Here is a 21958-nt window from a genome sequence, read left to right as displayed (position 1 = left end):
ACTAATTTCTTTAATTGTCACACGTGGACGAGATTGTAATCAACCCTTGGCTTCGCTTCTTATGAATATGATGATAAATACTCCTACATAGTTTTCCCCTTTGCTTCATGTATGTCATATTATTCAAACACAATAATTCTATTATTTTCTCAACTTTTGTTCAAATTCCATAACAATGACATCAACTTTGCCATTACTTTCATCTTCTTCTTCGTCCTCTTTACCTTCATCTTCACCCAACAACATGAATATCCTAAATACCTCAGACGGAGAGATTTCCATTATCGACGAAAACGTCGCCGATCAAATGCCGGCCATCCACACTTCTTTAGAATTTCTCCCGGACATAACCGGAGACATTCCCTCCTTAGTCATTGAGTACTGCAAAGCCCATGCCCAAAACCCTAATAGTACTGACCCGAATTATATTCAACAGGTCAAGAATTGGGATCAACAATTCGTAAATGAAATTGATCTGAATACCCTTTTTGAACTTATTCTTGCTGGTAAATCTTTGGAACTTCCGTCTTTACTTGATTTTACTTGCCAAACAATGGCTGACATGATGAAGGGGAGATCAATGGAGGAGATTAGGAGGAATTTTAATATCAAGAACCATGATTTTAGATCAAAAAATGATGAAGAAATAATTCGGAAATTCTTTCATAGGGGAAGATCAGGAGGATCAAGATCATCATCATCATTTTCATCATCATCATCATACCCTTTACGTATGTTCTTCTGTCTGCCACTTTCAACACTTTTTGAAAGATTTAAAACAATGGTATCTTCTTTTTCTTCATCTTTTTCCAAGAAGATGATATTACTGTCTAGTTCAGAAGGAAAGATATTCAAAGTGGAAGAAAACGTGGCACTGCAGAGTGAGATGATCAAGAACCTTCTAGAAGACTCTGATTATCGAGTTATTCTTCTAGAAGTAAACACAGTGATTCTGTCGAAGGTTATTGAGTACTGCCAAAAACACGTGGAAAAACCAAGTAATGATGATGATGACGACGACGATGATGATGAAAAACTCATCAATTGGGATACAGAATTTGTGATGGTTGATCAGAAGACACTTTTTGATGTTATTAATGCTGCTAACTATTTGCAAATTAAGTCTTTGCTTAATTTTACTTGTCATTTTTTGGCTTATATGATTTTAGAACAACATGGGATGATTATGGATGAAGGTGTAGATTAGATGAGTGATATCATTTTTTAGGTTTTAGATTTTGGACTAATTGGTGTACATGGTTGATTGTTCTCTTATGTTTTAGAGTTGATTCGCATTATTGTTAATTTTGCATATTACAAGCTAAGATTACATGCCATTGAATTCTACCTATATGAGAGCACTTAATAACGTTTGAGTAATGAAATATTGTAACAATTGTTACGTTATAGTTACTAAATCAGATTATGTACATTTGATTTTTCATATATCTCTTTTTTAAGTTGAATTAACACTAGAATGCATTATAAAGTTAATTTATCTTTTTACGTTAAGTTAAATAAAGTCCTTTCAGCGCAATTTAGTCTGCTAGCGATAAAGCATTTTTGTCGTCAATTTTGTCACTAAGGCTAGAGACAAAGAGGTTATGTCGCCAAAATGGTAAAATAAATCAAATTTTAGAAATGCTATTTCTCTCGCTAACTTTGTTGCTAATGTGTTGAAAGCTTGAAAAAAATGAATTTCAAATTTATGTTTGAGGAAATTATCGATTACAAATACAGATGAATGTTTTCTTAATAAGCCCAATTCCTTCTTCTCTATCTATCAATTCCCAAATTTAGTTCTCGAAAATTTGTATTTCTTTACGAAAGGATAAAATATTCTTAAAATATAAGGTATATTATTTATATAATTTTGTTGTTCTTATATTTATTTATTTATTTTATTTATGTATGACTATTATTATATATGATATTTTTTTTTGATATTTATAAATTTATAATTTTATTTCAGGTATTTGTATAACTTCATTGTTTTCGTAGTTTTGTTTTATTTATGTATGATATATGTGTTATATTTTGATTTTTATATGTAAATTTATAGTTTTATCAATAATTAAGCTTGAGTTGATACATTTTTTATCATAACAATTTGTTTGTTTTTAATACCATTTGGTTGTATTTTAAATTTACGAGATATTCTATATAGTAGACACCAAGCCACCAATTATTGCAAAAGGTAAGTGGTGACAATTCTTAAAATTTTTTCCACAAATGTAGCACTCAATTATTGAACAATTAATAACAATAACATTATGGAGGGAAAAACGCTTATTTTCCCTTAAGTTCTGATGAAAGTCATAAATGTCCCAAATAAATCCCAACTTCCCTCCTCTTTTTTTAGTGATATTTGGTGGAGATCATCTTCTTCATTTTGAATTCCATCTAAATTCTCTGTCACTTTCATCTTCTCTTTCAACCAAAATCTCTGTGAAGCATTCGTGTTCATCATCTTCATCTCCATCTCCTTCTCCTTATTGTTGTGTTTATCATCTTCATCATCTATAATCTCAACCATTCGTCATCTGGTATGAGTTATTTCCTCTATTTCGTTTAATTATTTAGTTTTTTTTTTTTTGCAAAATTAGGGTTTCAATTTACACAGTAGAGAGGATTTGTATTTTTTTCTAGCATAATTAGGGATTATTTAATTTTGATTGCAAAATTAGGGTTGGCATTGCTACGATAACACTTTGTTTTTTGTTATAGAATGGAGAAACAAGTGGTCCTAAGGTTTAAATGAAAGGATAATAAAAGAGATTTAACTGTTTATGATAAAGATAGAGAGACCCTTTTAGACTTGATTTTGAATTGGGAAAGTGATTGCATTAAAGCAGGGAAGAAAGTGCCTTTACAATCCATATTTATAATATATGTATAACAATGAGGTTCAATGGCTGGATTGGGATGATGATTTGTTTAAGATGTTTGCAAAATTTCCTACTGAAGAAATGATAGTAGTTTGTGTTGAGAGGTTGAAGAGGAAACACAATTGATGAACTCTGTTAGGGGTCCTCCTCGATGATTAAGTCAGTAAGGGTTATGAGAGGATTGTCGATGAAGCTTGAAAGGAATGTGAGCTATCTTTATGAGAAAGAATAATGCCTGAGTTTCAATGTCAAAAGTTATCGTACCTTTGATTATGCATGACATCGTATCACTAGTGGAAAAAACCTCATTTCTTGCGGTTTTTTGGCCATTATTTGCTGCGGTTTTGGCCCCAAGCAATAGTGATAGCAGCAAATGACCTAATTTAAATGCTGCGGTTAAAAACCGCAGCGAAAAATAAAATTATTTGTTGCGGTCATCCCCCAAAACCTTATAAAAGCAGATAAAGACAGTTATATATTCTCTCTTTTTTTGGAAAATAAAGCAACATCTTATAAAAGCAGATAAAGACAGTTAAGGTACATCAAAGGAGAAATAAGAGGTCTCATTCTCCTCAAGCACAGGGAGAGGAAGAGAGGCTACAGGAGCAAATAAGGAGTCAAAAGTTACATCATAACAAAAGACTAGGTGTCTAAAGTCAAAGATGATAATATCGATAATACAGGACGGAGAGACTGGGAGTCTAAGAAGCCTGAACTTTTGCTGGATTTTCGATCGAGCTTGGTGGGAGAGACAGTCAGCGACATGGACTTCCCGCCTTAGGACATGATGAACTTCCTTCTTCTGGTCCCAGTTAGGGAGATCCCTGCAAAAGGTACAAAGTGAAGAATATATGTCCTTAATTGTAACACAAACTGTTAAACTTTCCACAACTACATTCAAATCCGAGGCAATAGTAAACTCAGTCCAGGAGAGGAGTTCTGCAACCATAAAGCCAATAATAATAGCTAGAAGTTCAGCCATGTTAGTGTCAAGAGCACCGACAGATATTACTTGCCTAAAAATGGTACTATATAATATATTTTATGTTTTTTTTTATTTTTTTATTTTGAGTTCTTCTAAAAGACATTAATTATAATTTTAAATTTGATATTGGCTTAATATTGTATTTTGTGAGTAATCACACATAAATTAGTTATTCATCTAATTTTTGTATTTGGATTGATTTCAAGTTCATTTTCTTTCAAAATGAATATAAATTAGATACCAAGTTGAGTTTTAATTAAATTCAAACTAAACAAATGCTCAAACACATTTGGACTTTTTCGGATCTTGAAAATTTTCACAAAAAATATATGATAAAATTTTAGAATATATAATAAATTATTTTCAGAAAAGAATATTTATACAAAAAGAATCAATATATTGAATTTGGGGGAATCAATTCTTATCGGACTTGCAGTAAATATCAACTTTATTACTAGACAAGATCCCATGTTTAATTTTTTCTTTGCATTCCCATTCTACCCTATAATAAAAAAATAATTAAATTGGGGAATAAACAAAGAAATCTTAAATAAAAAAACGAATTAAATTGTAGCAAGTCCATATTAAAAAGATGATGTGAAGTTGTAATTTTAATATTTTGGGTTGGGTCTTTTTTAGGTCTATGATTGAATTTTCAAGGTTATGACCCACAAAATTGTAATTTTTTTTAAAAAAAAAAACTAAAAGCACAAGTTGAAAAAAGAAAAATGTTGAAATAAGGAATAAAAAGGTAAAGGACAATTACAGTATTCCGCACAAGGGAGGGTTTGAATGGGAGTTTTTCTTTTTTCTGAAAGATGCGGACAGATCATATCATTACCTCAGATATTTGCGGTAATATAGATAATATAATTGCCTGTTATCAAGGTAGTCGGAGTTTTAATGTTTATTTAGCGTAAATGAGTCTTATGTAGGGAGTAGTTTAATTATTAACTATCTAATTTCAACAAAATTTAACAAGGGTAAGTTTCCATGATAAAATATTTGAACAAACAACAAACGTAAAGAAAAAAGCAAAGTTGATTAAAGAATCTAAATGCTCCATGAGACGGAAAAAAGGCAAAAAATAAGAAATGTATCTTATGTTTTTGGTGTTTGATTCTTAGGTGTAAGAGTATCAAATGTTTTTACTCATTAATAGACTCGATATTGTATGATGCTTGGTATATGATTGCACTTTTTCCTATTTCAATACTTGTGAATCTATTGAGGATATGTGCACTCCGCGCCCCGCGATGTTAGATCAGAACCTTCTCCGCGCCCCGCGGAGTTCTACGCGCCCCGCGGAGGACCTTCTGTCCGTATCACACTTTCAGCAGTTTCATTATCTTTGGTGACGGTTTTTACTAATTCTACGGTTACCATAAGTAAGTGTCTAGAGTTGGCCTTGTATTATATATATTGGTTGGAGTTAATGAAAGAACAACACAGATTATTCCCATATTATAGTTTTCTCAGAATCCTATGAAGTTATTTTTCAATTTCTCATCCACGTTAGCTTGATAATATGATCACATTACTCTCTTCGTTTCTTTTTGTTTGTCCATTTTAAGTTTTTCCATTTTAATTATGAGAGAGCAATTTATGTTCGATTTTTAAAATAGATATTCAAGACAAAATATATTCATATGGAATCTTATTAGATTCGTAGAATTTTAATTTATAACTTTACAATTTTACAATTTGGACGGTCATATTTCAACGGACAAAATAGACGCCGGTAGTACAAAATTAGATTTATTATTTCATTTTCCCACTTGATATGATTAAATTTGTACTTTATTGAGAATTAAGTTTTGTTTTAGACAAAATGAAAATTGTTTTCTAGAGTATTCCTAGCCCTCCATTTTCAGTTTATTTTGTAATTGTAAAAAAATTTACTTTTAAATATTTATATTATATTTTTGAATTAGGATGTAATATTACAATAAATTCAATTTTTTTGTAGATATTAAAACTTGAAAAGGTTTTGCTAACCTATTATGATATATCTAGGCATGGCCACGGGGCGGGTTACCCGGAACCGAACCGGTCCCGAACCGCTTGGAACCGGATCCGGAACCGGAACCGTTTGCGACAGGTTCCGAACCGCCCCGAACCGCGAAACCGTGAAACCGCCGGAAAAAAATTACCGGAACCGTGAAACCGCCGGAAAAAACCGTCGTGAACCGGGTAAAAAAACCCGCGGTTTGGAACCGGAACCGGTCCGGGAGAACCGGTCCAACGGTTCCATGGAACCGGTTCTGGAACCGGAACCGGAACCGGTCCGGTTGAACCGGCTCAACGGTTCCGTGGAACCGGAACCGGAACCGGGACCGGTCCGGTTGAACCGGCCCACCGGTTCCATGGAACCGGTTCGCCAAAAAACTAGCCGTTTGTTACCGTTTATAGCCGTTGGGATATACTCTATATATACTCATCACTTTCAATCATTTTCATTCACAACTCATCTCTTCTCCTACTCTCTCTACTTAATTCTTTAATTACGCAATTATTCTCTTAATTAAATAATTAGTCTTTTAATTATATCTTAATTTAGTTAGTTAGATAATTAATTATTTATTTATTTCTTAATTCTATATTTCTATTATTACTTCAATATTATCAATCATGTCTTCATTTTTGAAAAAAGCCACAAAAAAAGTTACTAAAGTGGCAAAATCATTGGGAGGTTCCAGTTCGTCCAAAAGAAAGGCCACTTCTACTCCGTCGGTATCAACAACACCCTCCATTAGTAATTATAATTATGAACATAATTATCCGGAAGGGTACGACCCGGAGCTACATAATTATGCAGAAGAAATGGAAAGAGAAATACTAATTGATGAAGAAGAAGAACAAGAAGAGGAACCAACGACCCCAATTGGGATAAATATATCTCGACAGTCATCAACAAGATCACATGAAGAACAAGGAGAACAACAACAACAAAGACAAGCTCGTGGTAAACGAGTCAATTTTCAAACTATCGGTTAGTTTTATAATTTTATTCTTCAAATTAATTAAACTTTAAATTATTTATTTATTTAATTTTAGTTTTATAATTTTAAATTATTTATTTAGATGAAGATGAACCAGTAAGACAACCTTTTCCGGCAATGCCACCTCCTAGTGGTAGAGCTGTTTCACATGTGTGGTCGTATTTCACAAAAGAACCAACCGAGAATCCAGATATTTTCTTATGCACTTGTCAAATTTGTGAAAGTCAAGGAGTAAAGCCCTTAGTTTCATACAGTTTCACCAGAGGTAAATACTTTTTAAGTTTTTTATACATACATAATATATTCATACATTATATATTCATATTTTATAAACATTTATTTACTGTGTTTTGTGAATACGTGTTAGGTGGTGGAACGGGATCTTTTAACAAACATTTGGCAAAGAAGCATGGAATCACAAAAGAAACTCATGCAGCAAGCGGCAGCGGGACCACAAGTGGAAGCCGACAGACACAATGGGACATTCCCAACACAGGTATGCCTTTTAGATATAATCGTAATGACATGATTGATGAATTTTCTAGGTATGTAATTTGTGATGAATTGCCTTTTAACCACGGTGAAAGTAGGGCATACGAGCGTCTCACTAGACAACAATTGCAACCACAATATAGAGCAATCCCTAGGAGCACTCTTAAAAGACGCACAATTAAATTATACGAATCAATGCGCTATGAATTAGTTGAAATGTTTAAATCGTTTAATGGTAGGGTTAGCATAACAACTGACATTTGGTCTGCTCCCCCACATTTAGAACCTTATATGTGTGTAACAGCACACTGGATAGATCGAAATTGGATTATTCAAAAAAGAATAATTGCTTTTGAGACAATGCCAGAAAGACATACCGGTGAAAACATAAAATATAGATTAGTAGAGATATGTAGAGAATGGAACTTATTAGATAAAATATTTTGTTGTTCAACTGATAATGCAACCGCAAACATTAAATGTATAGAACTTTTGTTTAACGAACCTGCCTTTAGTTTAATCCTTGGGGGTAGCTTATTACACATACGTTGTTGTGCGCATATAGTTAACTTATCTTGTCAAGTAGGCATAAAACAATTAAGTGAATTATTAGAACCAATTAGGGATATAGTGAAATGGCTTAGGACCGGAAAGATAAAAAGAAGATATAAACAATTATGTGACCAATACCAACTTAAAAAAGTGTATTGGTCATTAGATACTCCTACACGTTGGGGCTCAACCAACGATTTATTAAGAAAGGCGATTGCTTATCGCCCAGTAATAACACAAATATATAGTGAGTATACAGATAGTTTCATAGCTGATGCAACTTGGGAATTAGCAATAGGTGTACATAACATATTAGAAGCGTATGACCACGCGACTAAGATTTTTTCTTATGTTTATGAACCGAACGTTCACTTAGTAATAAGTGAATGTATTACTATTTTTTATCATCTACTTAAACATACACATGAAGATACTAACCCACAATTAAGGCCGATTCTTGCAGATATGATGGAAAAATGGAAATCATATTTTACCGATTTTCCTTATATTTATGGAATCGCAACCATTTTGGACCCACGTTTTAAAACTGAGGTCCTAACTAAAGTAATAGGATTTTATTATCAATCGTTAGATCGCCCGTCTTCTGATGTACAATATTATGTAGGAACATGTAAAAAATATTTAGCTGAACTGTATGATTTTTACGCTAGTGTATATAACCCGAAACGCGATATGTCTAGGCGTGCTAGCGTTTCGGCTCGTCCCACTTTCTATAATTCAGTAATAGCTAACATAATGACTCAAGATGATAGTTTTGTAGGATCTTCTTCTTCCTCGACCACATATTTAGAACTAGATAGTTATCTTAAACACCACTTTGAAATAGACCCAAGTGTCTATAATATTTTGGAGTGGTGGAAAGAAAAATCTGTTAAATTTCCCATTTTATCGAGAATTGCAAAGGATGTCCTTGCAATTCCCGCGTCAACTATTGCGTCGGAGTCTGCTTTTAGTGCAGGTAGAAGAGTTTTGGATGAAAAGCGATCTCGTCTTGCTCCACATAGTATTCAAATATGTGTTTGCAAGAAAGATTGGGATCAAGCTGAGATTCGAACACAAGGACTAAGGAACGATGATGATCAAGACGACGATGATGATCCATGGATGATGATGGATACAACTTCATCATCGTCAGGAGGAGAGTCAGCGGAAGCATCTAATCAACCACATGATGATGACGAAGACGAATAGGATCAATCCGACAAGCGACAACGATGAATCAACACTCAACAACTATAAATAAAAGGTATGACAAAGAACTACGTGGGCTTTGATTCCTTCGGGATACGTAGGCAGCTTAGTATTCATTTGGGTACTAGGTTCAAGTCCATTTTCTCCCTCTTTTTTTATTAATCATCTTTATCGACATTATCATTGATTCGTTTCTTATTAATTTATTTTTTTCCATTCTTTTTAGTAAATATTTCAATAACGATGACAACTTGACATGCAATGAATTTCGCTAATAATCAAGTAATCATCAAAGGTACGTCCGCGATATTATAGTATTTTTTTATTATACAAAAATTTAAAGAAAAAATTAAAATGGAACCGATGGTCCGACCCGCCCGTCCCGTGAGTTGGAACCGCCGGAACCGCCTCATGAACCGCCAAGGAACCGTTTGGAACCGCCCGGAACCGGAACCGGAACCGGAACCGTTCGCGACAGGTTCCAAATGGAACCGGAACCGGGTGGAACCGGAACCGGATGGAACCGGAACGGAACCGGACCAACCCGGACCGTGGCCATGCCTAGATATATCTAATTTTAATTTATAACATGTCTTAAAATTTTTTTAAAAATAATTACAACCAATATATTTATTAGATTATCAAAAATCCCTTTTCCTCCACTACTAGTGTTTTCGTGTTTCTATTCTTCCATTTTTTTCTCTATCTTCTCTGTAGTACCAGAATCAAGGTACTCAATTAACAATTGTAGCTAATTTAGCTGCAAATTTTCAAAGAAGAAAATAAAAGCAGGGAAATTTAGGTTCATCAGCAATATTTTTCCTATTGATTTTACGTTCACCAGCAATTTTTCTCCCAACAACGCCACCACCATTTGTGGCCTGAAACAAAATTAAAAATTCAACCGTTGGAAATTCAGCCTCGGTATAGACACTAATGAGAATTTGATCATATAAGACTTTAGGAAATTCCCAATATCCTAGATCTCTTCATTATATAGCTTTAATCCACATTTTCATTGCATTATTAGCTTATTAGTTAAAAACCAATCAAACATATTTTTCCCTTGAGCAATATAATTGATCAAAATTAGCAAGTTTCTTGTCTTTGCTTCTTTGTGTTCGACTCGCAACTACACGTACACTGTACGCTTGCGGTTAAATAAAATTTGCATACCACTTATCCACGTCTTAGATTACTAAACTCACCCCTTTGACCCATCGTTTGTTATTGTTCGTTGCCTTTGATTATTGCTCTTTACCTCTTTCTTTACTTTTATCTTTATTTTTAGTTATTTGTACGTATTCTATTTGTAAGTTGCAGGTTTCTTTCTTTGACCGCACTCTCGTTTATGGGTATGAGCTGTCGTCTTTCTTCCCTCCCCAGATCCTTACCATAGTTTTCTATAAGCAGGATACACTGGGTATTATGATGATGATGATGATGATGTTGTACTACGAGATATAGAGGCTAAAAATTTACGTTAAAATAGGTGAAAAAGTAAAGTGTACAAAAAAAAAGAACGTAGGGAGCACCATCAACCTTTACTATTAATTAATTCATCAAATCAAAGATTAAAGTCAATTCAATAATAATTTTTTGCAATAAATAGGCAATGATGAAGTAATCTTAATGAAAGCATTAAATATTCATTACAACGGTGGATTACTCTTCGTTTCCAATTATAAATGAATCGGGAAATCAAATTAGATTATATGTTGCTACTAACGTTCAAAACCTAACACAATCATTTATAATCAAATTAGATTATAAATGATAGCACCTTTGTTCTTGTATCATTTGATTTTTCACAACTCTAATGCACAATTTTAATTGTTTTTAATTATTAATATCTCTATTTATATTTATCAAAAATTTGTGAAAACAACAAATTAATCTATTTTAGATCGAGACAATTCAAACAAAATCTCATATAATTATGTTTTAATTTATAATTAACGATAATATAACAGTCAAATTTTGTTGATGAATAGTGTAAGATGATAAAATGCAGCATGATTAAAAAAACAGAAGTATTTAATTAATAAGAACCCCTAGGTAGTAGTACTGTATTTAGCTGCTGCATGGTGTGTCGTTTCGGCTCCACAATATGCTAAGGTTCATCGGCAAGAATTTTAGTGTTGCATTACACTTGTTGATGAGCGACTTGCGTACATTGTTAATACGCTTGTATCCACTATATACCTTATTAAACTCCTATACATAATATTCTAGTTTTTTTAATTAACAAAACATTTTACAAGGGAACATCAAATCAGAATTGACGGAGTAAAAAGAGGGGAAAAGTCTCGAAAACTACCTAATAGAAAATATAAAATATAAAAGGATGTTAATGAATCAACATTTCATCTTTTGCGATATTCTTATGAGCATACAAGACAAGAATATTTCTACTTTATTTTAATCTAAAAGAAAATAATTATCTAAATTCTGATTAATAATTAATTTAGAAAAAAATAAAGAATTTTTTTTGATTGACTATATTATGCATATTGTTAGAAAATGTTGGTAACTCTGAGTTTAAAATTACAACTTCACATCATCTTTTTAATATGGACTTGCTACAATTTAATTCGTTTTTTTATTTAAGATTTCTTTGTTTATTCCCCAATTTAATTATTTTTTTATTATAGGGTAGAATGGGAATGAAAAGAAAAAATTAAATATGGGATCTTGTCTAGTAATAAAGTTGATATTTACTGCAAGTCCGATAAGAATTGATTCCCCAAAATGCAATATATTGATTCTTTTTGTATAAATATTCTTTTCTGAAAATAATTTATTATGTATTCTAAAATTTTATCATATATCTTTTGTGAAAATTTTCAAGATCCGAAAAAGTCCAAATGTGTTTGAGCATTTGTTTAGTTTGAATTTAATTAAAACTCAACTTGGTATCTAATTTATATTCATTTTGAAAGAAAATGAACTTGAAATCAATCCAAAAACAAAAATTTGATGAATAACTAATTTATGTGTGATTACTCACAAAATACAATATTAAGCCAATATCAAATTTAAAATTATAATTAATGTCTTTTAGAAGAACTCAAAATAAAAAAATAAAAAAAAACATAAAATATATTATATAGTACCTTTTTTAGGCAAGTAATATCTGTCGGTGCTCTTGACACTAACATGGCTGAACTTCTAGCTATTATTATTGGCTTTATGGTTGCAGAACTCCTCTCCTGGACTGAGTTTACTATTGCCTCGGATTTGAATGTAGCTGTGGAAAGTTTAACAGTTTGTGTTACAATTAAGGACATATATTCTTCACTTTGTACCTTTTGCAGGGATCTCCCTAACTGGGACCAGAAGAAGGAAGTTCGTCATGTCCTAAGGCGGGAAGTCCATGTCGCTAACTGTCTCTCCCACCAAGCTCGAACGAAAATCCCGCAAAAGTTCAGGCTTCTTAGACTCCCAGTCTCTCCGTCCTGTATTATCGATATTATCATCTTTGACTTTAAACACCTAGTCTTTTGTTATGATGTAACTTTTGACTCCTTATTTGCTCCTGTAGCCTCTCCTCCTCTCCCTGTGCTTGAGGAGAATGAGACCTCTTATTTCTCCTTTGATGTACCTTAACTGTCTTTATCTGCTTTTATAAGATGTTGCTTTATTTTCAAAAAAAAGAGAGAATATATATATATATATATATATATATATATATATATATATATATATATATATATATATATATATATATATATATATATATATATATATATATATATATATATATATATATATATATATATATATATATATATATATATATATATAAACTCCCAAATAAACTTTTAACAACCTAGGGCATAAAACAAACATTTTCCTAACACGATAGAAAAGTTACACTAAACCAAAAGCAACAATAAACCAACTACAACACCGAAAAACAAACCAACTACAACACCGAAATACACTAAACAATAAGCCAACTCTTACAATTATCATCAAACCTAGCAGCAACCAAAAAACAATATTATGAGCTACATGAGTAACTGGGAGCCCTAATTCCCCAAAAACACAGAAATTGTGCTGCAGATATTAAATCTGAATTTATTATCCTGCTGACACAACACACATAAATTGTCACACTAAATACCCCAATCACGCCTATTCGTAGTAGATAACCTGCTTTATAAGATTTGCCACAAACAAACAATACTCCTAGGAGAATCCTTGCTAATACACCAATGCAAAAAGTTGATTAAATTTTATTTTTAATAATTACAACTGCTTTTATTTTTTGTGATTAAAATGTATTTATTTTATTGGTTATTTTTCTTGCTTAGTATAAGATAAACTAAACAAAGTCTTAGTCATTTATAAATTTCAATCGGTAGCCCTACGTGCAAGCGGTTAAAGATATTGTATAATTTCAAAATTTTGGGCAAAATTTAATATAACTAATTTCTTTAATTGTCACACGTGGACGAGATTGTAATCAACCCTTGGCTTCGCTTCTTATGAATATGATGATAAATACTCCTACATAGTTTTCCCCTTTGCTTCATGTATGTCATATTATTCAAACACAATAATTCTATTATTTTCTCAACTTTTGTTCAAATTCCATAACAATGACATCAACTTTGCCATTACTTTCATCTTCTTCTTCTTCGTCCTCTTTACCTTCATCTTCACCCAACAACATGAATATCCTAAATACCTCAGACGGAGAGATTTCCATTATCGACGAAAACGTCGCCGATCAAATGCCGGCCATCCACACTTCTTTAGAATTTCTCCCGGACATAACCGGAGACATTCCCTCCTTAGTCATTGAGTACTGCAAAGCCCATGCCCAAAACCCTAATAGTACTGACCCGAATTATATTCAACAGGTCAAGAATTGGGATCAACAATTCGTAAATGAAATTGATCTGAATACCCTTTTTGAACTTATTCTTGCTGGTAAATCTTTGGAACTTCCGTCTTTACTTGATTTTACTTGCCAAACAATGGCTGACATGATGAAGGGGAGATCAATGGAGGAGATTAGGAGGAATTTTAATATCAAGAACCATGATTTTAGATCAAAAAATGATGAAGAAATAATTCGGAAATTCTTTCATAGGGGAAGATCAGGAGGATCAAGATCATCATCATCATTTTCATCATCATCATCATACCCTTTACGTATGTTCTTCTGTCTGCCACTTTCAACACTTTTTGAAAGATTTAAAACAATGGTATCTTCTTTTTCTTCATCTTTTTCCAAGAAGATGATATTACTGTCTAGTTCAGAAGGAAAGATATTCAAAGTGGAAGAAAACGTGGCACTGCAGAGTGAGATGATCAAGAACCTTCTAGAAGACTCTGATTATCGAGTTATTCTTCTAGAAGTAAACACAGTGATTCTGTCGAAGGTTATTGAGTACTGCCAAAAACACGTGGAAAAACCAAGTAATGATGATGATGACGACGACGATGATGATGAAAAACTCATCAATTGGGATACAGAATTTGTGATGGTTGATCAGAAGACACTTTTTGATGTTATTAATGCTGCTAACTATTTGCAAATTAAGTCTTTGCTTAATTTTACTTGTCATTTTTTGGCTTATATGATTTTAGAACAACATGGGATGATTATGGATGAAGGTGTAGATTAGATGAGTGATATCATTTTTTAGGTTTTAGATTTTGGACTAATTGGTGTACATGGTTGATTGTTCTCTTATGTTTTAGAGTTGATTCGCATTATTGTTAATTTTGCATATTACAAGCTAAGATTACATGCCATTGAATTCTACCTATATGAGAGCACTTAATAACGTTTGAGTAATGAAATATTGTAACAATTGTTACGTTATAGTTACTAAATCAGATTATGTACATTTGATTTTTCATATATCTCTTTTTTAAGTTGAATTAACACTAGAATGCATTATAAAGTTAATTTATCTTTTTACGTTAAGTTAAATAAAGTCCTTTCAGCGCAATTTAGTCTGCTAGCGATAAAGCATTTTTGTCGTCAATTTTGTCACTAAGGCTAGAGACAAAGAGGTTATGTCGCCAAAATGGTAAAATAAATCAAATTTTAGAAATGCTATTTCTCTCGCTAACTTTGTTGCTAATGTGTTGAAAGCTTGAAAAAAATGAATTTCAAATTTATGTTTGAGGAAATTATCGATTACAAATACAGATGAATGTTTTCTTAATAAGCCCAATTCCTTCTTCTCTATCTATCAATTCCCAAATTTAGTTCTCGAAAATTTGTATTTCTTTACGAAAGGATAAAATATTCTTAAAATATAAGGTATATTATTTATATAATTTTGTTGTTCTTATATTTATTTATTTATTTTATTTATGTATGACTATTATATATGATATTTTTTTTTGATATTTATAAATTTATAATTTTATTTAAGGTATTTGTATAACTTCATTGTTTTCGTAGTTTTGTTTTATTTATGTATGATATATGTGTTATATTTTGATTTTTATATGTAAATTTATAGTTTTATCAATAATTAAGCTTGAGTTGATACATTTTTTATCATAACAATTTGTTTGTTTTTAATACCATTTGGTTGTATTTTAAATTTACGAGATATTCTATATAGTAGACACCAAGCCACCAATTATTGCAAAAGGTAAGTGGTGGCAATTCTTAAATATTTTTTCCACAAATGTAGCACTCAATTATTGAACAATTAATAACAATAACATTATGGAGGGAAAAACGCTTATTTTCCCTTAAGTTCTGATGAAAGTCATAAATGTCCCAAATAAATCCCAACTTCCCTCCTCTTTTTTTAGTGATATTTGATGGAGATCATCTTCTTCATTTTGAATTCCATCTAAATTCTCTGTCACTTTCATCTTCTCTTTCAACCAAAATCTCTGTGAAGCATTCGTGTTCATCATCTTCATCTCCATCTCCTTCTCCTTGTTGTTGTGTTTATCATCTTCATCATCTATAATCTCAACCATTCGTCATCTGGTATGAGTTATTTCCTCTATTTCGTTTAATTATTTAGTTTTTTTTTTTGCAAAATTAGGGTTTCAATTTACACAGTAGAGAGGATTTGTATTTTTTTCTAGCATAATTAGGGATTATTTAATTTTGATTGCAAAATTAGGGTTGGCATTGCTACGATAACACTTTGTTTTTTGTTATAGAATGGAGAAACAAGTGGTCCTAAGGTTTAAATGAAAGGATAATAAAAGAGATTTAACTGTTTATGATAAAGATAGAGAGACCCTTTTAGACTTGATTTTGAATTGGGAAAGTGATTGCATTAAAGCAGGGAAGAAAGTGCCTTTACAATCCATATTTATAATATATGTATAACAATGAGGTTCAATGGCTGGATTGGGATGATGATTTGTTTAAGATGTTTGCAAAATTTCCTACTGAAGAAATGATAGTAGTTTGTGTTGAGAGGTTGAAGAGGAAACACAATTGATGAACTCTGTTAGGGGTCCTCCTCGATGATTAAGTCAGTAAGGGTTATGAGAGGATTGTCGATGAAGCTTGAAAGGAATGTGAGCTATCTTTATGAGAAAGAATAATGCCTGAGTTTCAATGTCAAAAGTTATCGTACCTTTGATTATGCATGACATCGTATCACTAGTGGAAAAAACCTCATTTCCTGCGGTTTTTTGGCCATTATTTGCTGCGGTTTTGGCCCCAAGCAATAGTGATAGCAGCAAATGACCTAATTTAAATGCTGCGGTTAAAAACCGCAGCAAAAAATAAATTATTTGTTGCGGTCATCCCTCAAAACCGCAGCAAATAAGTGCATTAAACACTACAAAGAGCGTGTAAGCACCGACAAACAAGTATAAAGAATATGAATGAATAATTGCGCAAAATAAACACTATGTACACCATGAACACAATACCACCAATGACAATGTAACAGTCAGAGAAATTAATCCCATTTTAATTACGAATTTGACGTCTAAATTTTTTTAATTAGTGATGGTAGTAATTTGAAAATTTTCTACGATTGTTAGAAACCGCAGCAAAGAAGTACATTTTCGATCTTTTAGCAGAAACTAGCATGCTAGACTGTAAACCCGCAGACACACCAATCATAGCCTATCATGGTCTTCAGATAATTTAAGGAGAGAAGTTGACAGATAAAGGAAAATATCAGAGAATGGTATGCAAACTTATCTATCTTTCTTATACACAGCCAGATATTGCATATGCAGTTGGAGTCGTAAGTAGATTTATGCACCGACTATAAATACAACATATGACAGCAGTTTTGAGAATTCTTAGGTATCTAAAAGGTACAAGTGATCGAGATCAAAGGAAATCTACTAGCTAGATACTTTACTTTGGTTGGAGTAAACCTTATCATATGGAAGAGCAAGAAATAAAAGGTTGTTGCCTTATCAAGTGTTGAAGCAGAATTTTGGGGTATTGCTAAAGGGATAACATAACTCATATAGCTAAAGAATATTTTGAGTGAACTTTACTTTCCACAAAAGAAGGCATGTAAATTGTTTTCCGATGATGAAGCAGCTAATAGTATATCCGAAAAGCCAATGCAACATGATCGCATTAAGCATGTTGAGATCAATAAACATTTCATAATGGAGAAACTTGAAAATAAGATTACAATCCTTCCCTTTGTAAGATTAAAAGATCAGCTAGTCGATATTCTCATAAAGGCGGTTACATCAGAAGCATTCGAGCAAATGTTATGCAAGTTAGGTATTGGTGACCCAAAGATCTAACTTGAGGGGAAATGTAGGAAAGTATATATTTTAGGACATCAGAATTATTATAAATGATTCCTTTATTATTTAGTTTCCTAATTTGATTCTAAAATTATGTATAAATTTCAGCTTATGTCTTTCATTATGATTAATATAACCAGGATTCCAAACCCAAACTGTAATCTTTACTTTATTTCTCCGCATTTAATCTTTTCACTCACATCATCTTCATCTACTCTGCCCCATCAACCACTAGCTAATTAACAACACTAGCTAGACAAACCATTATGACCTCGATCACCACCTATCGTAACCCTACCACCACTGGTGCACCACCCATCACCAATACACCAACCATATCCCCATCACACCATATAGGGCCAACTTAAGTATATTGGCTCTATTTTGGGCGCCCTAAGTAGTTGGGTATCTTGAACCGGCCCAAAACCACTTCAGACCACAGCCCACACCCATCAAAGCAAGACTATTCCCCCATGAATTTGATCTCATCCAACCACCCTAGATTATTTGAACTCACCCACCCCACTCACAATCGTACTCAAAGCTCTACCACCCACATACATGATTTACAGTAATTATAGTAATATGTTAACAGAAAAAAGTGAATGATAGGTGATTCTTGATCAACAATGGGAGAAAAGATATATTAATAGCAAACTTTAACCAACTAATCTATATACCCTAACATATTTATGAATTCCTTTTCTTCTAAAATTAGCTATTTGGATGTGACATTGTCATAAAACATTGAAATGGCAGTTTCTTGTAGATTATTCAAGTCTCTAATGATGTTCGTTCTCGGTAGTTGATACTCGATACTATGGCTTCAATTAGGCTGGAACTATTGTGAATTCAAACATATTATTGGAGTAACGCGAGGCATACACATTTCATAAGTAAAAAAGATACCATCATAAAATCATATGATAACAAAAGGAAGGGCTCCCATAACTTATAAGATATGCAGAGAGGTCGTTGAGGGTGTGCGAGGTGATCAACCGCACAGGGCCCACACTCTCGTATATGAAAAGGTTAATAAAAAAGAAATATGTTAAGTATATTAATAAAATAAATAAGGTTTGCACAAGGCCCCTAAAGTTTTCAAGACCGCTCTGAAAATATGCACATCAACTTTATTTTATCGATATGGGATAAACCATCCAATACTTGCTTCCAATTAATAAACGAAGAAGCAAACATTGGTGACTATGATTTTTCTTAATTAACATGTACGTTGTATTGATTTATATATTTATAAAGAGCATCTATATCCCTAAATAGAAAAATATGTTAAAAATAGTTAACGTACTAACATACAAGGTACAACAGTCTTATTTAATTAAACAAAGTCGTACATGATACTTTCACACACACACACACACACACACACACACACACACACACACACACACACACACACACACATACACACACACACACACACACACACACACACACATATATATATATATATATATATATATATATATATATATATATATATATATATATGTATGTGTTGGATCACTCATTTAAACTTAGTAGTTTAATTAAGTGAGTTAATATTTTTTATGTTTGTTAATACTTACTCCATTTCATTATACTTGCTATATTATTTGACTTTTTATGCAATCTGACACGTTATTTTAATTATTTGTATATTGCATTATGCATAATTAAAAATTTGAAAAATAGTAATTAATATTAGAAATATATACGAATAGACGATTCAAATAAGATCTTACTTGATTATAATTTTGCTTTCACATTAATCGTTATATATAAAAAGAAGTTAAAATGATTATACAATCGTCCTATAACCTTTTGTCAAATTTTGTTTGACTTTGTTGAAATAAAAAGCTCCAATAATTGGTCCCACATATTGATTAATCATGAATAATCTCAATTTTGAGGAGTATTTTTCTAGAGTAAATTCAGTAACTAGATGACTTGTTATAGCAAGTTTTATTTTTTTTTTAAAAAAAGATAAATTGAAATAAAATGTCAAAAAAAATGTTAGAAAAATGTCTAAAAAATTTTATGATCTTTTTTATTGTTCAATACTTTTTATGTAAATTTTCAAAATTTTTCTTTAATTTTAAGTTAATTTTCAGTTTACTATTTAGGTGAATTACCTACTATACCAGGTCATCGGGTTACCCAAGTTTACTCTAGGTAAATACCCCTAAAATTGGGATTATTCATGGTTAATCAATAGGTGGGATTATTGTTGAAAAATCATGAAAAAGTTAGATTATTCTAGGTAATTTATCCAATAAATTTTTATTTATATTGTCTGACATTATTTAATTTTGTTATGGATATATCCTTGTTTGTTCTAGTTTTATGTTCTCTAATGGAGGCATAATTGTGCTTCCAACAAAGGGTATGCACTTTTGGATTTCAACGTCAAGAAGTTTATTCTCCTATGAATAAGCCGATATTTCTATAAGTAAATTATTCATTTATTTATTAATTTATTTATAATTGGTTAAAAAAAAATTTCTATATATTTTTAGGATGACTAAGTAGTATATCCTCTAATTCATTTTACTTGTCTTATTTACTTTTTTGTGCTTGTCGAGGAATTATTTTTTACTCTTAATATCTCTAATTATATTTAATTAAAAATTATGAAAATTTGATATTAATAATCCTTACATTGAGACGAATAAAAGAAGACCCTAGTTAAGTATATTTTAACTTATAAATTAAAAATAAAATACGAATCAAAAGAGATTAATAAATAGTAATAAAAAGTAAATTCGACCAGTAAAATGAATGAGACGGGAGTCATAGTTAACAAATTGTATGAACAACCACGGACGACACTTTCCCTAGTATTGTCAGCAAGTAAAAGATTTTCTTTTCGACGTGGCTTACATTAAGGTCGGCAGCGTATTTTTTTTTATAAATTTCTAACTTGGTCATCATTCGAATATATGAAGAAGAATTGAATTAAATTTTTATTTATTTTTTCATTTTCTACATATGTGCTTTGAAGAAGCTTTCAATATTAAAAAGTCATATACTAAGAGGTAAAATTAAGGTTTATTAAGAACCTTATTATTTAATTTTGTTTGGAAAGGAAAATTAGATAAATAATGTTTTAGATAAGCAATGGTTAAAAAGCCAATCATTATTAAATTTAAGTTTTCTGGGCCATGTAATAGATTACATGTTGCTTGTTAAAAAGATAAAAATGCAAATAATAATCTAATCTTTCACTAATTTGCATATTAGAATTCGTACTTTTTATTCGTTATAAAGAATTTCAACTTTAGGATAACTTACCAAATAATACTATTGCCCAATTGTAATAAATTTTTTATTACCACAAAAATGGGAAAATAAAATAAAATCTAAAATTATTTAAATCAAAAGATAAACATAGAAAACAATTCATTAAATGAAATGACCACTTTTCTTATATTTTTTTTCTAGAACTGAAAAAAAAATATTGTATTTTATTTCATTTTTATTGGAAAATGAGTTATTTTATATAGGTCGATAATATATATGTTACTGGAATACACTCTTAAAAAACCCATAATAATCAAATTTTTTTATGGTTCATAAAAAATCTATTTAAATTATTTAAAGAAATAAGATTAAATTATTATGGCCAATTTAAGTTAAAAACATGCGTAAATAAATTATTTTACATATTAGGCTAATGGAAGAGTAAGCGAGAATCGAATAACGTTTACGTGTGGAATTAAAATGGTATATTATACTTGTTCTAATACTTAAAAAATAAAAGACTTCAGTGATTTCGTCATGTAATTTAGCTAAAAAACAAAGCGAAGTAATTAAGCAAATTCATAACCAATGATGTATAGCAATTCGCCGTGAACTCATCGGAATCATCTCAAAATTCTCATCCTCAATTGTCTCTGCCTTGATTGGGATATGTTCCGGAAGAGCATAAAATAGAGAAAACAGGGTTTTAAATTGTAGCACAAATTTTAGTAACTCATTATACCCACAATTTCTTTCACAGAAGGGTACTTGTCAATTGATTTTAATTGAGAAGATACCCTTTCCCATTCATTGATCGAAAGCCTTGTTCTTAAGAAGCTTACCTAACGTCG

General features: G+C 31.4%; 1 protein-coding gene across 1 annotated transcript; it reads left to right on the top strand.

The window, feature by feature from the left end:
- Positions 1 to 13697: 13697 nt before the first annotated feature.
- Positions 13698 to 14838, top strand: LOC130823157 (uncharacterized). The gene has a single exon (XM_057687780.1). It carries the CDS (start codon positions 13739 to 13741, stop codon positions 14771 to 14773), a length of 1035 nt encoding a protein of 344 aa, XP_057543763.1. The 5' UTR covers positions 13698 to 13738; the 3' UTR covers positions 14774 to 14838.
- The last annotated feature ends 7120 nt before the right edge of the window (positions 14839 to 21958 follow it).

The sequence above is a fragment of the Amaranthus tricolor genome, chromosome 9, assembly GCF_026212465.1.
Source record: "Amaranthus tricolor cultivar Red isolate AtriRed21 chromosome 9, ASM2621246v1, whole genome shotgun sequence".
Lineage (NCBI taxonomy): Eukaryota > Viridiplantae > Streptophyta > Magnoliopsida > Caryophyllales > Amaranthaceae > Amaranthus > Amaranthus tricolor.
Note: the sequence above shows the minus strand (reverse complement) of the source record. Positions and strands in the feature narration are given on the sequence as shown.